Source organism: Petaurus breviceps, unplaced genomic scaffold (genome assembly GCF_028583685.1).
Source record: "Petaurus breviceps papuanus isolate PSGF00001 unplaced genomic scaffold, PetGlider_PUasm1.0 221, whole genome shotgun sequence".
Classification (NCBI taxonomy): Eukaryota; Metazoa; Chordata; class Mammalia; order Diprotodontia; family Petauridae; genus Petaurus; species Petaurus breviceps.
Genome location: NW_027185877.1, coordinates 5727323 through 5745083, shown reverse-complemented (window position 1 = coordinate 5745083; position 17761 = coordinate 5727323). Strand labels below are relative to the sequence as shown.

The 17761-nt window shown below is 36.6% G+C and overlaps 1 protein-coding gene across 2 annotated transcripts in view; it reads left to right on the top strand.

Annotated features, from left to right (window-relative positions):
- NAV3 (neuron navigator 3) overlaps window positions 1-17761 on the top strand; it is a 499276-nt gene that overhangs the window by 171503 nt on the left and 310012 nt on the right. For both annotated transcript variants that reach the window (XM_069094807.1, XM_069094808.1), the window contains exon 5: window positions 3271-3454. In XM_069094807.1, the coding sequence (XP_068950908.1) occupies window positions 3271-3454 (184 nt within the window). The remainder of the gene's footprint in view (window positions 1-3270; window positions 3455-17761) is intronic.

The following is a 17761-nucleotide window of genomic DNA, read 5'->3' as shown; positions in this document are numbered from 1 at the left end:
GAATTTACATAATCTCTCCCCCCTTCTATTTCCCAACTGTGACTGGAAATCATGCCTTGACTTCTGCATGTTGAAATCCATCTCTCCTTGAAGTGTTCAGATGCTGCCTTTTCAAAAAAAAAAAGCTTTCTCTTCAGCAAACTGAAAGTTATATTTTCCCCTTCAAGGTGTAACTAGTGACTTTGCAGAGGTCCTTTTTTGCTTCTATAACAAGAGAGCTGTCAATAAGCATTTTATTACAGACCCACACTATGTGCCAGGGACTGTGCTAAGTGTTGGGGATAGAAATAAAGGTAAAAGATAATCTCTGCCCTCTAGGAACTCATAATCTCATGTGAAAAATAACATGAAAATAACTGTGCTGACAGGTTTATACTAGGTAAATTGGAAACAATTAACAAGTGGGAAGATGCTATAATTAAGATAGTTAACATGATGGATAGAGTGTTGGGCCCTAAAGTCAGGAAACCTTGAATTCAAATTCAACCTCAGACTCTCACTAGCTGTGTGATTCTAAGTAAGTCCTATAACTTCTACCAGTCTCAATATTTCAACTGGAAGATGAGAATGGTAATAGCACCTACCAGCAGGGTTTTAGTGAGGATCAAGTAAGATAATATCTGAAAGTGCACAGCCCAGTCCTTGCTACATATACTTAATACCTTCTTGTTTCCTTCTTTCCCAAACCATTCTACCATACGTTTTACTTATCTATAACCATATTTCCTCTTCCTTTTTGAGTGCAACCTTCATGAGGGCAGGGATTATATTTCATTTATATCTATATCTATATCTATATATCATCCCTATCACCTAACATAAAGTCTTGGATGTAGCAGATATATAATAAATATCTGTTGAATGAATAAAACTACGTTTTCAAACAAGAGCTTACAGTATTTTAAGATTTCATTAAAACTTGTCAAAATCTAAACTCAGGGTAACAGTGTCACTTGCACTTTCTTTTGCACTGGAGAGAGGTTGGAAGAAAAATAACCTTTCAGAGGTTTGTGTAATGGCGGCAACTCCACTGAGAAGTAACAGTGAATAGCATAAGCCAAAAGACAGCAGACTAAGCACTTAGTTAATGCCACCAGAATCCAAAGGCAGACTGAAATCCTTGAAATCACAGCATGATCTATTTTATTGCTTATTCTAAGCCATACTAAAATATTATTACTGGTTGCCTAGATTTTTTCACCCCCTTTTGCTCATTTCTATTTCTCTAATTAATTTAAAATATAACTACTATAATAAAGGTCAGCTGCAGGTTGTAACTGTTATGTATATCCTCATTGTTATAAAGAAATAAATGAATAAAATTTAAATGGAACTTTCAAATACTGGCAGTAGATGTTCAATTTTAAAATGTTCAATCATATATCTAATGGAATGAAAAGTAATAATTGTCTTCTGATGTCTCATCATGCTGTGGTTGTGACCCTGAGTTCTATATGAACTACTCAGTCAGTCAATTAATGAACTTCCTGAAGTATCTGTGTACCAGGAAGTGTGATAGATGATGGTGTTCCAAAGAAAGAAGGCAGCTAGTTGACAAAGTAGATCGAGTACCAGACTTGGAGGCAAGAAGACTCATCTTCCTGAGTTTAAATCCTGCCTCAGATACTTATTAGCTTTGTGACGCTGGGCAAGTCACTTTGTTTACCTCAGTTTCCTTATCTGTAAAATTATCTGCAGAATGAAATAGCAAACCACTGCAGTATAACTGCCAAGAAAACCCCAAATGGGGTCACAAAGAGTTGAATATGACTGAAGAGCAACAGCACTCAAAGAAAAAGCAAAATAATCCCTGCTCTTAAGGTAGTTTTTTATTCACTCAAAAGATAAGGCAGGTGCCTTCAAAGGAAAACTGCCACAGGGTAATGAAGCTTTAGACCAAAGAAGCTCTTGATTACAGGACATCAAGGAATAGCAATGTTGTGGTCTTTATCAGTGGGGTAGGTACCCAAAACTATGAGATCTTAAACCTTGAAAGTATTAAATAGGAGAAAAAAAATTGGAGTTCAATGGATTAATCAATAAGCAAGTATTTATTCAGCATCTGCTATGGTGGAAAACACTATGGTAGGCACTTAGGATGAGAAGACAAAAAAAAAAAGCAATCACTACCCCCAAGTGGGTTGATCAAAAAGGAAAGTTGATGGGACGGCCAGGTAGCGCAGTGAGTAAGAGCCTCGGGAGACCTGGGATCAGTTCCAGCCTCAGATACTTGGCACCCACACACAATAACTGGCCGTATAACCTCAACCAAGTTACTTAACTGCAATTGCTTTAAAAAAAAAAAATCGACCTATAGGTTTTATTAGAAAAACTGAACTGAAATCTTGGTTTCCTACATGTTCTGCTCTTATATTTAGAAAAGCCTTACTAATTTGTGTTTAATTTATGCAAGAAAAACTGATAGCAAGGTCCAAGAGAAAGAACATCTCATGTTAGAAATTCTGTTGATGTTATAAAGTCCATAGAAAGAATTGGTAAATAGAATTATGTATTGAATAATTTTATATATATGCATGTATATATGCACACATGTATTTATGTATATCCGTGTGTGCACTGATGCCTATTTGCATCTCACAGTAGTCATCTGTAAGGTGGGGGGAAAGAAAAAAGAAATATACATGATAATTTTATTATATTTTAAAAGGAATAGCAGCAATATGATAGATTTGCAATTTCACGTACAATAAAATTTTTATCATACTGTGTTATGGAAATACTTGTTTTATTCTGTAAATTAAAATAAAGATAAATTTTAAAAATAAACTACAGGCCCATTGCCAGAAACTATAAAATAAAAGGACGCCAGTAGCTTTCATTCCTTACTTGATGGTGTGAACCACTTCCTGAACTATAGAAATGTGACTGAGATTGTGATATTGAAACAGATATTTGACAGAAAATCTCCTAAGCTTTTGATTTGCTCATGAAGAAGCAAGAGTCTCGGTGTTGGTGAAGACAAGTCTCTCTTGAATAGTTTTTCACCTTATTGTCCCATCCCTATGCCTATTTTGAAAGGTCAAGTTATAGTAGAGATTCAGTTTTCCTTTGGCTACATGTAAAAAGAATGTGACGACTTTAGAGTTTGTTTTCTTGCTTTTTAGTGGAAAAAAAATTGTTGTATCCAGAATTTAATCAGTGAGTATTTTCTGTACATGTGTAATAATAACAATAGCAACTATAGAAACAGTGGAAACATTAAATTTAAATTATGGTATTTGTATTTCTCTTTCCTGTTTTTTTTAACAGAAATAAGAAATGGAAATTTGAAAGCCATTTTAGGGTTGTTTTTTAGTTTATCTCGGTACAAACAACAGCAACACCATCAACAACAGTACTACCAGTCTCTTGCAGAACTCCAGCAACACGTTACTCACCCTTCACCACCAGCTGAAGTCAGCCAGTCCAAAACTCAACAAGATATGCAGTCCAGGTAAGTTGGATGCTTGGGGGAAGCTCTAGATGACTTTGGTCAGGAAAAACAAAAACAAAAATAAAAAACCAAAACAAAACAAAAACCACCAAAAAAATAACAAGAAGAAAGGTGTGTTTTTTAACAGGTCAGTGGAACGAACTTATTGTGCTGAGCTTGATTTGTTTGTTGTGTGACTACTGGTTTGTAATTTTTTTGTGTTTCTGTAACTTGTTTACTTAAACCATGATTGGGGGTAAAACTATTTTGGACACGTGCTGTACCTTTTCCTTTCTGTGATCCCTCCACCTCTATCCCTAACATAATGTGTGAAATGTATTTATAGCAAGTGACTTGATAGAAATAGACTCTTTTCAATCTTGAACTATGTTGATGAATTTTAGCTGTCATACTTTTCCTCATTATATACTTTAAAAAATCTTGTTTGGCTGTTTTAATTGATAAGATGCTGACATCATCAAAAAAATCTAGTGAGCAAAACAGTTGGTGTGTGTGTGTGTGTGTGTGTGTGTGTGTGTGTGTGTGTGTAATTTCTGCCATATAAATGTTGTCCGGTTTTTCACTTGCTTTGTGCATGTAGGCAAAGGCTAAGATGCTTTCATACACTTACTTTTTCTTTCCCTCTCCCAATATGACCTTTTCCTCATTCAAAACAAGCTATAATTATGAAGCTTCCTTCCTAGAGTTTGCCTATAACTTGTCTCACAGATAGTCAAGTCCGTCTTTCCTGACATGCCTTCCTTAAAATTAATCAATACAACACACATACACACACACACACACACACCACATAAACACACAAGCAGTCAAAGCGTAAAGCTGGAAACTTGAGGTTTCATTTTGCTCTGGATATTTTAAAACATCTTTCTATTTGATTAAAGTATTTATAAAATTCTCTTGCTTTTTGTTATTCTTGTTTTCGATTATTAATCTGTTAGTATTAGCAAAAATGATGCTTCAAATCTCAACTAATTCAAAGGTTCTATCTTGCTGTTCATCTACCAACTATTTAAAAAAAATCAGTCCTTCTAATCTGTAGAATTATGTTCAGATCTTCCTTATCTGGGCATATTCCCCTCCCCTACATTATTGTTAACTGCCTCACAAGTAACATGTTGAGTAATATCCTTCATCCCTTCTAAATGTAATTGTGTGTGGGGGGGGCGAGGTGTTTGGGATGGTGGTGGTGGTTAAAAGCTTGTCTTAGATTATTGCCACATCAAGCAGGAATTATGCTTATCAAATTAGTGACAATGAAATGTTCTGCTCTGTGAGTCCCCTGAACTTTCTAAAGAATGGGAGGAAAGCTTCTTGCCTGACAAAAAGTATCATACACCTCTCCTTCCTCTTTTATGTTTTCCTGTTCCAAGTTACAATACAAAACTAAACATTGCTAGTAGTAAGATTTCCTAGAACTCTTTTTAAATCCATTGAAATGAACAGGAAGTTGATCTGGGATCTAAAAATAATAATGAAAATAGGGTATAAAAATAAAGGGACTAAATTTTCTTTAGAATGCAGGTTGGTTGAAATAATTGGTAAAGGATCTCATTAAGCACTATGCTTATGTTTCAGCCTTTGTTTCTTTGAAAAAATGTGAATCAGAGTTTTGAACTTCAAGTTGCTAGTGTAGTGGTAACCTATTTTGGGGGGAAATTTTTGATTCTTGTTGATTTTAAAGGTACTTTTATATACATATATATCACACACACATATATATATGTAATATATATGCACATATATATTTATATACAGATATCAATTAATCAATAAACAGTTATTAGGAAGCTATGGTGCTCAGCCTTCAAGTTCACAGGTTAATGTGAAAACAATTATTTATAAAGAAAGAACATATAGGACAAATTGGAAATAGCTAAAAGAAGGAAAATTTGAAAATTAAGGGGCATCAGGAAAGGCTTCCTGCAGAAGGTGAGATCTAAGCTGCAACTTCAAGGAAGCACAGGAAATAAGGAGGGAGAACATTTCATTCGTGGGGAACAGCCATGGACTCTGGACATGGATGTGTGTTTAAGCAATAGCAATGAGGCCAGTGTCATTGAAGGTAAGGTTAGCTAATCAGGAAAGATATTAAAACACATAAGCCCAAGGTTTTTTGCCTCAAGAGAGTGGTAGGGACTCCCTGTCCTGGTAGTGGAGATAGAAGACTTGCCAGGATCACACAAACTTTAGTATTAGATGTAGGACCTGAATCTAGGTCTTCCTTGACGCCAAGGAAGGTTTGGGTCCCCCAAACCATGTGGCTTGCGTGGGAATAAAAAATGAGTTTATGTATGTTTGTGCAAGTGCATCACCCTTAATAAAAAGTACGTTCTTTAAGGAAGGGACTTTTTTTTTCATTTTTGTCTTTGTATCTGCAGCACCCCAGACAGTACCTGCATAAATGTTTCTGATTAATGGACTTCAGGAAACAGCCATAATGGGGTAGCTAGGTGGCATGGTGGAAATAGTACTGGACCTGGAGTCAGGACGACCTGAGTTCAAATGAAGTCTCAGAAAGTTGACACTTAGTATCTGTGTTACCCCAAGCAAATCACTTAACTCTGGACTGGCTCACAGAAAAAAAAAAAACAAACAAAAAAAGGAAGCAGCCATAATAATTCTGTGCCATTGTTTGTTATACTCTTTCATTTCTTTTTTCTTCATTTCTGTAATTTCTTTTCCCCAAGAAGAACTCATTGCAAAAAGTCATTCTCCTACCATGGTCCATCAGATTCCTTTAATAATGACAGCCATCTCTAGGGGAGGGGAGGGGGAAGAGAAGAAAAGAAATTGCATGATAACTTTATTATATATTTTAAAGGAATTGCAAGTTGTCAAGAGATTTACAATTTCTTTTGCAGTCAAATTTTTAAAAAAATATATTCTGTGTTATGGGAATGCTTATTTTTTTATTTCTTTTATTTTTTAAAGAGTAAATGGCATGAGGTGGTCAACATTCTACTCCAACTCCATAATAGTTTATGTGGAAGCCCATAGGTCTGAAATCACTTTTCAATAGGATGTTAGTTTGTTGCTCCCGATGAAGACAAGACATTAATAAACTGAGCTTGTAGTAGTATTCATAAACTTGATTCAACTTATTCAACAGTGTTTCAGGGTTCTTTGATTTCTCTGTTGAATATTCAACAAAGGTAGCACTGATAGCTTCAAAATATATTTTTTCTACATCTTTGAAAACTTCTGGATTGTGTCCAGTAGTATCTAAATCATGAGCAAGAAATAATCTAGCACTTCATTTTTCCTGCTTTATGGGGATGCTCTTCCATGGCTAATAATGCACAGTCTCCTCACCTCTTCTCTGAGAATCCCTGGCTACTTTCAATGTGCTACCTCCAAATGAAAGCCTCTCTGGTTCCTCTTTGGTGTTAGTGTTTTCTTCCTCTTCCATAACTCATATATAAGATTATCAATCATGTTTGGTTCTATGGGGCAACTAGATGATGTAGTAGATAAGATGCAGGGCCTGAATACGTTCATCTTCCTGAGTTCAAATTTGGCCTCAGATACTTACTAGTTTTGTGGCCCTGGGCAAGCCACATGACCCTATTTGCTTCAGTTTCCTCTTGTATAAAATAAACTGGACTAGGAATTGGTAAACCATTCTAGTATCTGTGCCAAGAAAACCCCAAATAATGCCTTGAAGAATTGGACAAAACTGAAATTCCTAAACAACTATTTGTTTTCTAGAGGATAAGAGATATAAATACAGGTTTTTTATTGGTCATCTTATTAATTTTAGAGTTCTTTTCACACAATGAGCTTAAATGAACTTACTGGTCTGTTATTTAGAATGCTTAAAAATGGTTGGATGAGATGTCAAATGTTATCAAGGAAGGCTGAGGTTGGTGGATTGATTAAAGTCAGGAATACTGACCTACAGTTGGTCTAAAGTACATCTAAATCCAGCACTAATATGATGGACCACTAGGAGTAAAAGACCACCATGATGTTTAAGATGGAAAGTGAAGGGTGGTGAGTAGCTAACTTACCCAGAGAGGGAAATGGAGTAGGATAAAGATTCTATGATGATCATTAGGCCATGAATAGCTACTAAGCCTCCACCATGGGCAAAGTAGGGAGATTTAATCTTTAAAAAAAAAGAAATAAGAAAAATAGAAGAGTAAGGAAAGAAAAGTTTGAGGGTTTGTCTTAGTTTTATTATTCCACAGAGTAAAACCTTTCTAATTTTATAGAGTTTTCAATTTGATTAGGAATAAGAAAATAAATTAGTAGAACTGCTTTAATTCCTTACAATAAAATTATTTGTTTGATTTTATTTTTAATCTTTTAGCATTTTAATTTTATTTTCAAATATTTTCATTTTTTCAAATTATATTATTTTTAAACTTTAAAATTTTTAATATTTTATTTTAAAATCAAATATGTTTGATTTATTTGGTAGAGAACTGAAGAGGAAATCAAAGTAAAAAATGACAGTCTTGTTTTTTTTCCCACCTCTCTTTTTCAATGTTTTTTATATTCTATCTACTTATAACTCTTTTGAATGAGGTTATCTCCTATCACTATTTCTTTCTATTTCTTATTATCTCAGTATATACATATTGACCATTAGGTTCATAAATTAATATGATCTGTCCATACTGTGACTATAAACATATATATATGGAAATCACTGGATTATAGATCTGGACTTGGAACAGTTGTCAAAGATCATCTAGTTCAATTCCCTCATTTTACAGACGAGAAGATTGACTAGAGATTGGTCATGTAATTACTCCTCATGCTATATGTTGAGTGTCCATATCTTTCCCATTTACTTTATCCATATAGTGAGTAAATCTTATTCTCATTTGCATAATAATCTAACCCTAATATTATGTAAACATTTCATCTTTCATCATTTTAATGATTTCCAGAAAAAAAAGTATCTTCATAAACTTTGTTCATTAACCTGGTCTATTATCTAATTTCTTTTCCTGCCTTCCATTGATTTGTATGGAGTTTTAATTAGAAAAACTAGGGACATGCAACTCCATCCTTTTCATGTCTGCTAACAAAGCATTTTTAAGTGTTTTTCAACTATGTCCATAAAAACCCTCCACAAAATTCCTAAAAGCAAAACCACCACCCCTCCAGAAACACACATACTTACACATTTAGATCTAATCTATCTAGATTAATACCTACATATATAAAATTAGAAGAGTGCAAAGTCATTATTGACCTTTTTTTGCTTTTTTATTCATTTTGCATGAGGCAGACATTCTCAAATGTCATTCGCAGCTTTATATTGAGATATAAATACTGATTTTGTGCATTTTCTCCATTTACAATGTTGTTGCTTTTTATAATTCTCATCAACTAATATGTGACAAAGAAGGTTGGCTCCTTTTTTCTGTTTTGTTGTCCATTCCAACTTGTTTCACTTGTGTCCTCTGTTTTGGAATAAAACTGGGTTCCAGATTGAAATTATAGTGTACTCTGAGGAGCAGGGTCTTCTCATTGATCTTTCATTCTGCATAATAGAAAGTTATGATAGATTTGCAGCTTAGATCAAGAGTTTTGAGGGACTATAGCAAGAAAACTATATCCAGTATAGTTTAATCCTGTTTTGACTGAACCGCATCTCTCTCTCTCTCTCTCTCTCTCTCTCTCTCTCTAATATATAGATATGCATATACTCATGCGTATACACATGCATCTATATACATATACATGAAGACACACAACTCAATTAACCCATCTGTCACCAGTGTAGTCTTGGATAAGTCACTTCACCACATTGGTCCTCAGTTTCCTCCTTTTTAAGTGAAGGAGGTAGGACCAGTTTGCCTTTGAGATCTATTCTAATTCTCTTTTTTAAAAGTAAAATTTATGTTTAATTTAAATTTACATCATTCATTTTCACAAGATTTTAAGTTACAGATTTTCTTCCCATATTTCCCCTACCCATTACCCCAAAACAGCAATATCACTGTATACCCCCTCCCCCAATCTGCTCTCCCCTATATCCTCCCCCAAGCCCCCTCTGACTTTCTGGTAGGGCAAGATGAATCTCTCTACCCCAGTGCCTGTATATCTTATTCCCCAGATGCATGTAAACGGTAATAATAATAATATTTTTTAAACATTTGATTTTAAAAATTTGAATTCCAGATTCTTTTCCTTCCTCCCTTGTCATCCACCCTTACTAGGAAGATAATCAATTTAATATAGGTTGTATGTGTGTAGTTACACAAAACATTTCCATAGTGGATATATTGTGAAAGACTTAATATATTTCCCTCCATCCTATCCCACCCCCACTTATTCTGTTCTCTATTTTTACCCTGTCCCTTTTCAAAAGTGTGTGCTTCTAACTACACTCCCCCCTCCAACCTGCCCTCCCCTCCATCACCCCCCTCTCATCTCCTTCCCCATTACTCTCCTTTAGGGCAAGATATCCAATTTAGTGTGTATGTCATTCCCTCCCCAAACCAAATTCAATGAGAGTAATCTTGACCCGTTCCCCTTTGCCTTCCTGTTCTTCCCCTCCATTGTAACAGTTATATCTTGCTTCGTCTATATGAGATAATTTACCCCCATTCTGTCTCTCCCCATCTCCTCTCATTATATTTCTCTCACCTCTCAATTTCACATTTTAAATATCATCCCTTCCTATTCAATTGATCCTGTGCCCTCTGTGTATGTATAGTTGCACACATATATACGCAAACTCAAATATGTATTCATACATACATATACCTCCTATATAGACACATGTATGTGTGTATATATGTATGTATATATACATATATATGTATGTATGTATACATATATATGTATATATGTGTGTGTATACACACACATTTATATTCCCTTCAACTATCCTCATACTAGAAAAGTTTCATAAGTTACAATTACCATTTTTCCATGTAGGCATGTAAATAATTCAACTTTGATAAGTTCTTTATGTTTTCTTTTCCCTGTTTACCTTCTCTTATTCTTGTATGTGAATGTCAAATTTTGTATCCAACTCAGGTTTTTTTTCATCAAGAATGCGTGAAAGCCCTCTTTTCCATTGAATGATCATATTTTCCCCTGAAACATGATACTCAGTTTTAGTGGGTGGGTGATTCTTGATTTTAATCCTTTCCCTTTGACCTCTGGAATATCATATTCCAAGCCCTTCGATCCCTTAATGTAGAAGCTGCTAGATCCTGTGTTATCCTGATTGTGTTTCCACAATATTCTAATTGTTTCTTCTTGGCTGCATGTAACATTTTCTTCTTGACCTGGGAACTCCAGAACCTGGCTATAATATTCCTAGGAGTTATTTGGGGGGGGGATTTTTTCAAGAGGTGATAAGTGAATTCTTTCCATTTCTATTTTGCCCTCTGGTTCTAAAATATCAGGGCAATTTTCCTTGAGAATTTCTTGAAGGATGATTTCTAGGTGCTTTTTTTTTATCATGGCTTTTAGGTAGTACAATAATTTTTAAATTATCTCTCCTGGATCTATTTTCCAGGTCAGTGGTTTTTCAAATGAGATATTTCACATTTCCTTCTATTTTTTTTTCATTTGTTTGGATCTGTTTAATAGTATCTTGATTTCTCATAAAGTCATTAGCTTCCATTTGCTCCAATCTAATTCTGAAGGAATCAGTGAGCTTTTGAAATTCTTTTTCCATCTGGCAAATTTGTTTTTTTTTAAGGCATTCTTCTCCTCATTGCCTTTTTGGGCCTCTTTTGCCATTTGAGTTTGTCTATTTTTTAAGGTATTATTTTCTTCAGTCAGATTGTTGACTCTCTTTTCAAGATTTTCGTGTATCATTCTCATTTCTCTTCTCAATTTTTCCTCCACTTCTCTTACTTGATTTTTGAAATCCTTCTTGAATTTCTCCATGACTTGTAACCAATTCATATTTTTCTTGGAAGCTTTTGGTGCAGGAGTTGTGGCTTCATTGTCTTCTTCCTGTTCTATGCTTTGTCCCTTTTTGTCCCCAAGGAAGAAATCTAAAGTTGTATTGTAGTACTTGCTTTGCTTCCTTTGCTGCTAGTGTTGCCACTCTATTGCTTGACTTTTGAGCTCTTTGCCACAATAGGATTCTGCTTCCAAAGAGGAGAGCTTTGTCCCAAATCACTGGGTTTTTTTGCAGCTGCTGGAGGTTTAGTTGGGTTCCCTCTCTGAATCCCCCATAAACTGTGGCACCTGGTCACACACCCCTGAACCTCTACACAAGACAGAGATCCAGATTCAGGCAGGTTAAAGCAACCCTCTGAATGGTTGCTTGTTCCCCCTATGATCCAGGGAATCCAGGCCAGGAGCTCTGAAGCAGCCATGTGGAGGTGGCTGCATGGCTGCCACCCATCGGCTGCTTTTTGCTCTGGGGGGCAGAGGCTGGACCACACCTCCATATCCCCCAATTGCAACAGAGTTCTATACTGACCTTTTATTTTGTCTTTGACATTTATGGCTTGATAATTCTGGAATCCGCCACAGCTGCTGGTGATCCACTCTCCTTACATCCACTCCAGCCGCTGCTGGTCAGGGCCACCCTGAGGCTAAAACCCAGGGCTCATGTGAGTCTGGGCTTGGCTAGTGGGGCTGGGCTTGGCTAGTGGGGCTGGGCTTGGCTAGTGGGGCTGGAATCTGCTCCCAGCATGCTGCAACAGACCCTTCCTCCCAGACTGTCAGGTTGCCTTCAGTGGGAGATTTGTTTCTCTCTGTCATTTTATGGGTTCTGTAGCTCTTAAGTTTGTTTAGAGTCATATTTTATAGGCATTTGAGATGATTTTGGGGGGAGCTCATGGGCTTTTCCTGCTTCTAAGCCACCATCTTGGCTCCATCCCTTGATCTCTTCTAATTCTTGATCTATGGTCCTCCATCCCTCTCTGCATGAAGACAACCCAAATTTTGTTACACAGTACTCCAAATATGTGAAGCCCTTTAGCAGTGTAGATATGGCAGAGTCATGGATTTATAAAGAATTTGTTAAACTGTCACCCCTTTCTCTATTCCTGTGAGTCTTTCCATTTCCTTGCACCAGTCCTCAACATAGAGCCCTAGAGATGTTCCAGGGTTTTTACACGTGTGGTCATTCTTTAAAAGCTAATTGAGGCATTTCAAGTTAGTTGTCCTAAATGTTTTATGTTGCCCAAAGGTGTATAAGTGGGTAGCAGTGGTTCTGAAATTAAATATATCAGGCCTGGAATGCCATCTTATGTATTAACATTTGTCCTGTAAAAATACACAAAATGCCAAAGGCCAAGAAAGAGAATCAGATATTTACAGCTCAGATCTCAGAAGACATTTAGTCTAAGCCCTTCATTTTATAAATGAGAAATTACTTGACTTGATAAAGAACACACTGGTATAAGCATTAGAGGAAGAATTTTCATTTGGGTCCTCTTACTCTGGGACAGCTAGGTGGCACTGTGAATAGAGCACTGGGCCTGGAGTCAAGAAGACCTGAGTTCATATTTGGCCTCAGATCAAGTGGCTTAACCCTGTTTCCTCAATTTCATTATCTTTAAAATGAGCTAGAGAAGGATATGCCAAACTGCTCCAGTATCTTTAGCAAGAAAACCCCAGATGGGGTCATGAGGAGTCAGAAATGACTGAAGAACAGTCTGATACTAAATCTTGCATTTTTGAGGGGCCTGAAGTCAAGAAACACTTACTAGTTTTGTGAGCCCTGGGCACTCTGTGTTCTGTCTCAATTCCCTGCTCTGCAAAATAATAGCAACTTCCTGGCAGGGGTGTTGTGAGGTTCAAATGAGATAATATTTATAAAGCACCTAACACCTAACACGTGCATAGTACATAGTAGGCATGTGTGTTTATTATTATATATTATGACATATCATAATATATAATACATTATATTATATGTTATATTTATAATATGTTATAATATATGAATATATAATAGTATAATATATTTGTTATATTTTCTTTTATTAATTAATTTATTTGTTTTAATTATTTATTTTTTTGAATTTGTTCAAATGCTTTATTAACTTCTGATTTACATCATTAATTTCCTCGAGATTTTTAGTTGCAAATTTTCTCCCCATTTTTCCCCTACCCACTGCCCCAAAATAGCAGTTGCACAGGATATCCCCTCCTCCAATCTGCTCCCTCCCATATTTTCTCCCATACCGTTTTCAACTTTTCCCGTGGATCTCTATGCCCCAGTGCCTGTATATCTTATTTCCCAATTACATGTAAAATAGAATTAATAATATGTACTTATATATGTGAATATTTAATTTTAAAACTTTGAATTCCAGATTCATTGCCTTCCTCCCTTGTCACCCACCCTTACCGGGAAGATAAGCAGTTCAGTATAGGGTTAATGGTAAACAATAATGCAAAAGGCTAATGCAAAACAATAACAGTAGATATATTGTAAAAGACTGACTATTTCCCTCCCTCCTATCCCACCTCCCACTTGTTCTATTCTCTACTTTGATCCCGTCCCTTTTCAAAAGTGAATGTTTCCAACTTCCCTCCCCGCCCCCAGCCTACCCCCCCTTCCTTCATTCCCCCTCCCATTCCTTTCCCCCCCCCCACTGTCCTGGAGGGTGAGATACCCTATTTAGTGTGTATTTCATTCCCTCCTCAAGCCAAATTCAATGGGAATAAGGTTGACCCATTCCCTTTTGCTTTGCTATTCTTCCCCTCCACTGTAACCATTCTGTCTCTCCCTATCTCCTCTCATTATATTCCTCTCTCACCTCTCAATTTCACCTTTTAAGTATCATCCCTTCCTGTTAAATTGGTACTGTGCCCCCTCTATCCATGTATACTTGTACACTTATATACACATACACTTATATACACATATTCACATATGTATTCATATGCCCATATACCTTCATATATATGTGTATATATACATATATTTTTTTCTATTCCCTTCAATTCCCTTCAACTACTAAGAAAAGTTTCAAAAGTTACAATTATTGTTTTTTCCATGTAGGGATGTTAATACTTCAACTTTGATAAATTCCTTATGATGTCTTTCCCCTGTTTACCTTCTCATGCTTCTCTTGCTGCTTGTATCTGAATGTCAAATTTTCTACTCAACTCTGTTTTTTTTCCAGCAAGAATGCTTGAAATTCCTCTATTCCACTGAATGACCATATTTCCCTCTGAAACATAGTACTCAGTTTTGCTGGGTAGGTTACTATTGGTTTTAATCCCAGCTACTTTGACCTCTGGAATATCATATTCGAAGCCCTTCCATCCCCCAGTATAGAAGCTGGCAGATCCTGGGTTATCCTGATTGTTTTTCCACAATATTCAAATTGTTTCTTCCTGGCTGCTTGCAATATTCTCTCCTTAATCTGGGAATTCTGGAACCTGGGTATAATATTCCTAGGAGTTTTCTTTTGGGGATCTTTTTCAGGAGGTGATCGGTGGATCCTTTCAACGTCTATTTTGCCCTCTGGTTCTATAACATCAGGGCAGTTTTCTTTGAGAACTTCCTGGAGGATGATTTCTTGGTTTTTACTTTGATCATGACTTTCAGGTAGTCCAATAATTTATAAATTATCTCTCCTGGATCTATTTTCCAGGTCAGTGTTTTTTCCCATGAGATATTTCACATTGCCTTCTATTCTTTCATTTGTTTGGCTATGTTTAACAGCATCTTGATTTCTCATAAAGTCATTAGGTTCCATTTGCTCCAATCTAATTCTGAAGCAATGATTCTCCTCATTGAGCTTTTGAGATTCTTTTTCCATCTGGCAAATTTGGCTTTTTAAAGCATTCTTCTCCTCATTTCCTTTTTGAGCCTCTTTTGCCATTTGAGTTAGTCTATTTTTTAAGGTGCTATTTTCCTCAGACTGGCTGTTGACTCATTTCATAATTTTCTTGCATTGGTCCCATTTTTCCTTCACTTCTCTCATCTGCTTCTTAAGGTACTCTATGGCCTGTAACCAGCTCGTATTTTCCTTTGAAGCTTTTGGTGCAGGAGTTCTGACTTCACTGTCTTCCTCCTGTTCCATGCTTTGCTCCTTTTAGTCCCCAAAATAGGAGTCTAATGTTGGAATCTTCTATCTGCTTTGTTTTCTTTGCCTGGTCATGTCACCCCTCAGTCACTTGACCCCTGGGCTTTTTGCCACAGTAGGACTCTTCCACCAGACAAGGGAGCTTTTGTCCCAAATGCTGGGGTTTTCTCAGCTCCCGGAGGTATTAGATGGGTGCCCTCTCTGAGGTCTCCACACGCTCTGGCAAGCTGGACACACACCCCAGGACCTCTACCCTAGACTGCAATCCAGATCCAAGAAGGTAAAAACAAGAGCGATTACCCATCGGACTGGTGCTTGGTCCCCCTGCACTCCATAGGCCAGGAACTGAAGCTGACACTTGTAGTCTCAGAGGCTTCTCACCCTGGGGGTAAAAGCCATGTACTCCCACTTACTGGGTCCCAAAGTCCACATTACACTGACGTTTCACTTTGTCCTTTGCATCTATGTGTTGATAAATCTGGAAATGGCCACAGCTGCTGCTGATCTGGAGTCCCTCTGGACAGTGGTTGGTCAGGCCCACCCTGGGGCTAAAGCCCTGGAGTGTGGGGCTGGGCTTGGCTCCCAGACACCTGAGCCTGTGTATTCCTGCTGGCCTGCAGAGCTATCCTCATCGGGAGGTTAGCTTCTCTGTGTCATTTTGTGGGTTATGCAGCTCCAAAGTTTGTTTAGAGTCCCCTTTTTACATGGATTGGGGAAGGTGGAAGCTGAGTAGCAGGGAGGTCCTGCTTCTACTCTGCCATCTTGACTCTGCCCCTGTTATTATATTTTCAAAATTAAAAATCTCCTCTAGTTTAAAAAAATAAATAAATCTAGCATTTTTTTTTATTGTACCAATCTTCCTTTCTCACTTCCTCATGATGATCTTTTGTTGTTGTTGTTGTTGTTGTTGTTGCTTTTGGCTAAGTATGAAAGTTTGGAAAATCCTTTACAAAAATAAAATGAATAAACAGTGCCAGATATATAAATTGCTAAAAAAAAAAAAAAAGAAAACAAAACAAAACTCAGTAGTTCAAAGCTCAAGCTCTCTCTAATTTCACATTCTTTTAATTCTAATTAGCCAACACTTGTTGTCTATCACAGGTAAAAATTTTTCTAGGGTCCAAGATTACAAGGACCTAATGAAAAAAGAGACAGTGACCTCCCAGAATTCACCTTCTTTGAGCCATACAACATGTGGGCACAAACTGGATGCGAAGTGGTTTGACAGAGTACAGAACACTGACAACCTCTGATGGGTGACAGTCAGGAAATTTCACATGGGAGTTTAGATATGAAGGAGCTATGGTGAGGAAGGATTGCTTTCCGGGCATTGGGGAGAATTTACAAAGGAAGGGGAATGGGGGATGGACTGTTGAATCTGTGAACAGTCTGTTTTAAGGCAAATGAAAGGGTAGTAGATTTGGAGGCAGATGACACAGGCTGAAAACCTAGCACTGCTCCTTACTGCTTATGTAACCTCTGACAAATCTTTCAGTGTTTCAGGGCTATGGTTTTCTCACCTGTGAAATGAGGGCTCCATTTTCTCCAACTCTGTGATCTTATCTAGGACAACATGGCTAGAAAGTAGATTGCTTTAAGGGAAGAAAATAAGTTTGGAAAGGTCAACTGGTACCAGATTATAAAGAACTTTCAATGCCAGGTTCAACATTTTTATCTTAGAGAAACTGGACAACTGCTGAAACTTTTTGAATTTGAGTGATTTGTGGTTAGACTTTCCTTTTAACTAAAGAGTTTAAAAAAAAAGCAACAACACAATTTTTGTTCTGAAGAAGGCAAGAAATTTCATTTGATATTCATATCCCCTGCTTTCATGGACAAAACCACCCATATAAGCATCTAGTAAGTTATAGCTGTTTGAGATCACTTTTACCATATTTATTTTTTTATAGTCAAATGCATAAATGGATGAAAATGATGATTAATAGCATTGTTGATCAAATGAATTGCCACATAAAGTTTACTATATTTTCTCCAGTGTAGCTTTAGGAAATTATGATCAAATGAAAATAAGTAAAAGACTATTTTTTTCCTCTGTACACTGGAGTGCAGATTCTAGTACATATTAAAAAATTTTCAATGACTCTCTAAGGAACAAAAAACTAATTAGGTATCAATAAAAAAAAATGTGTGGTTGTGTATTCAATACTGCTATATCAGCATCTGGATGACTCTTTCTTCTGTTACACAGTAGTTAAGGACTTTTAACTCTGTGTGTGTGTGTGTGTGTGTGTGTGTGTGTGTGTGGATATGAGAGAGAAAGAGAGAGAGAGAGAGAGAGAGAGAGAGAGAGAGAGAGAGAGAGAGA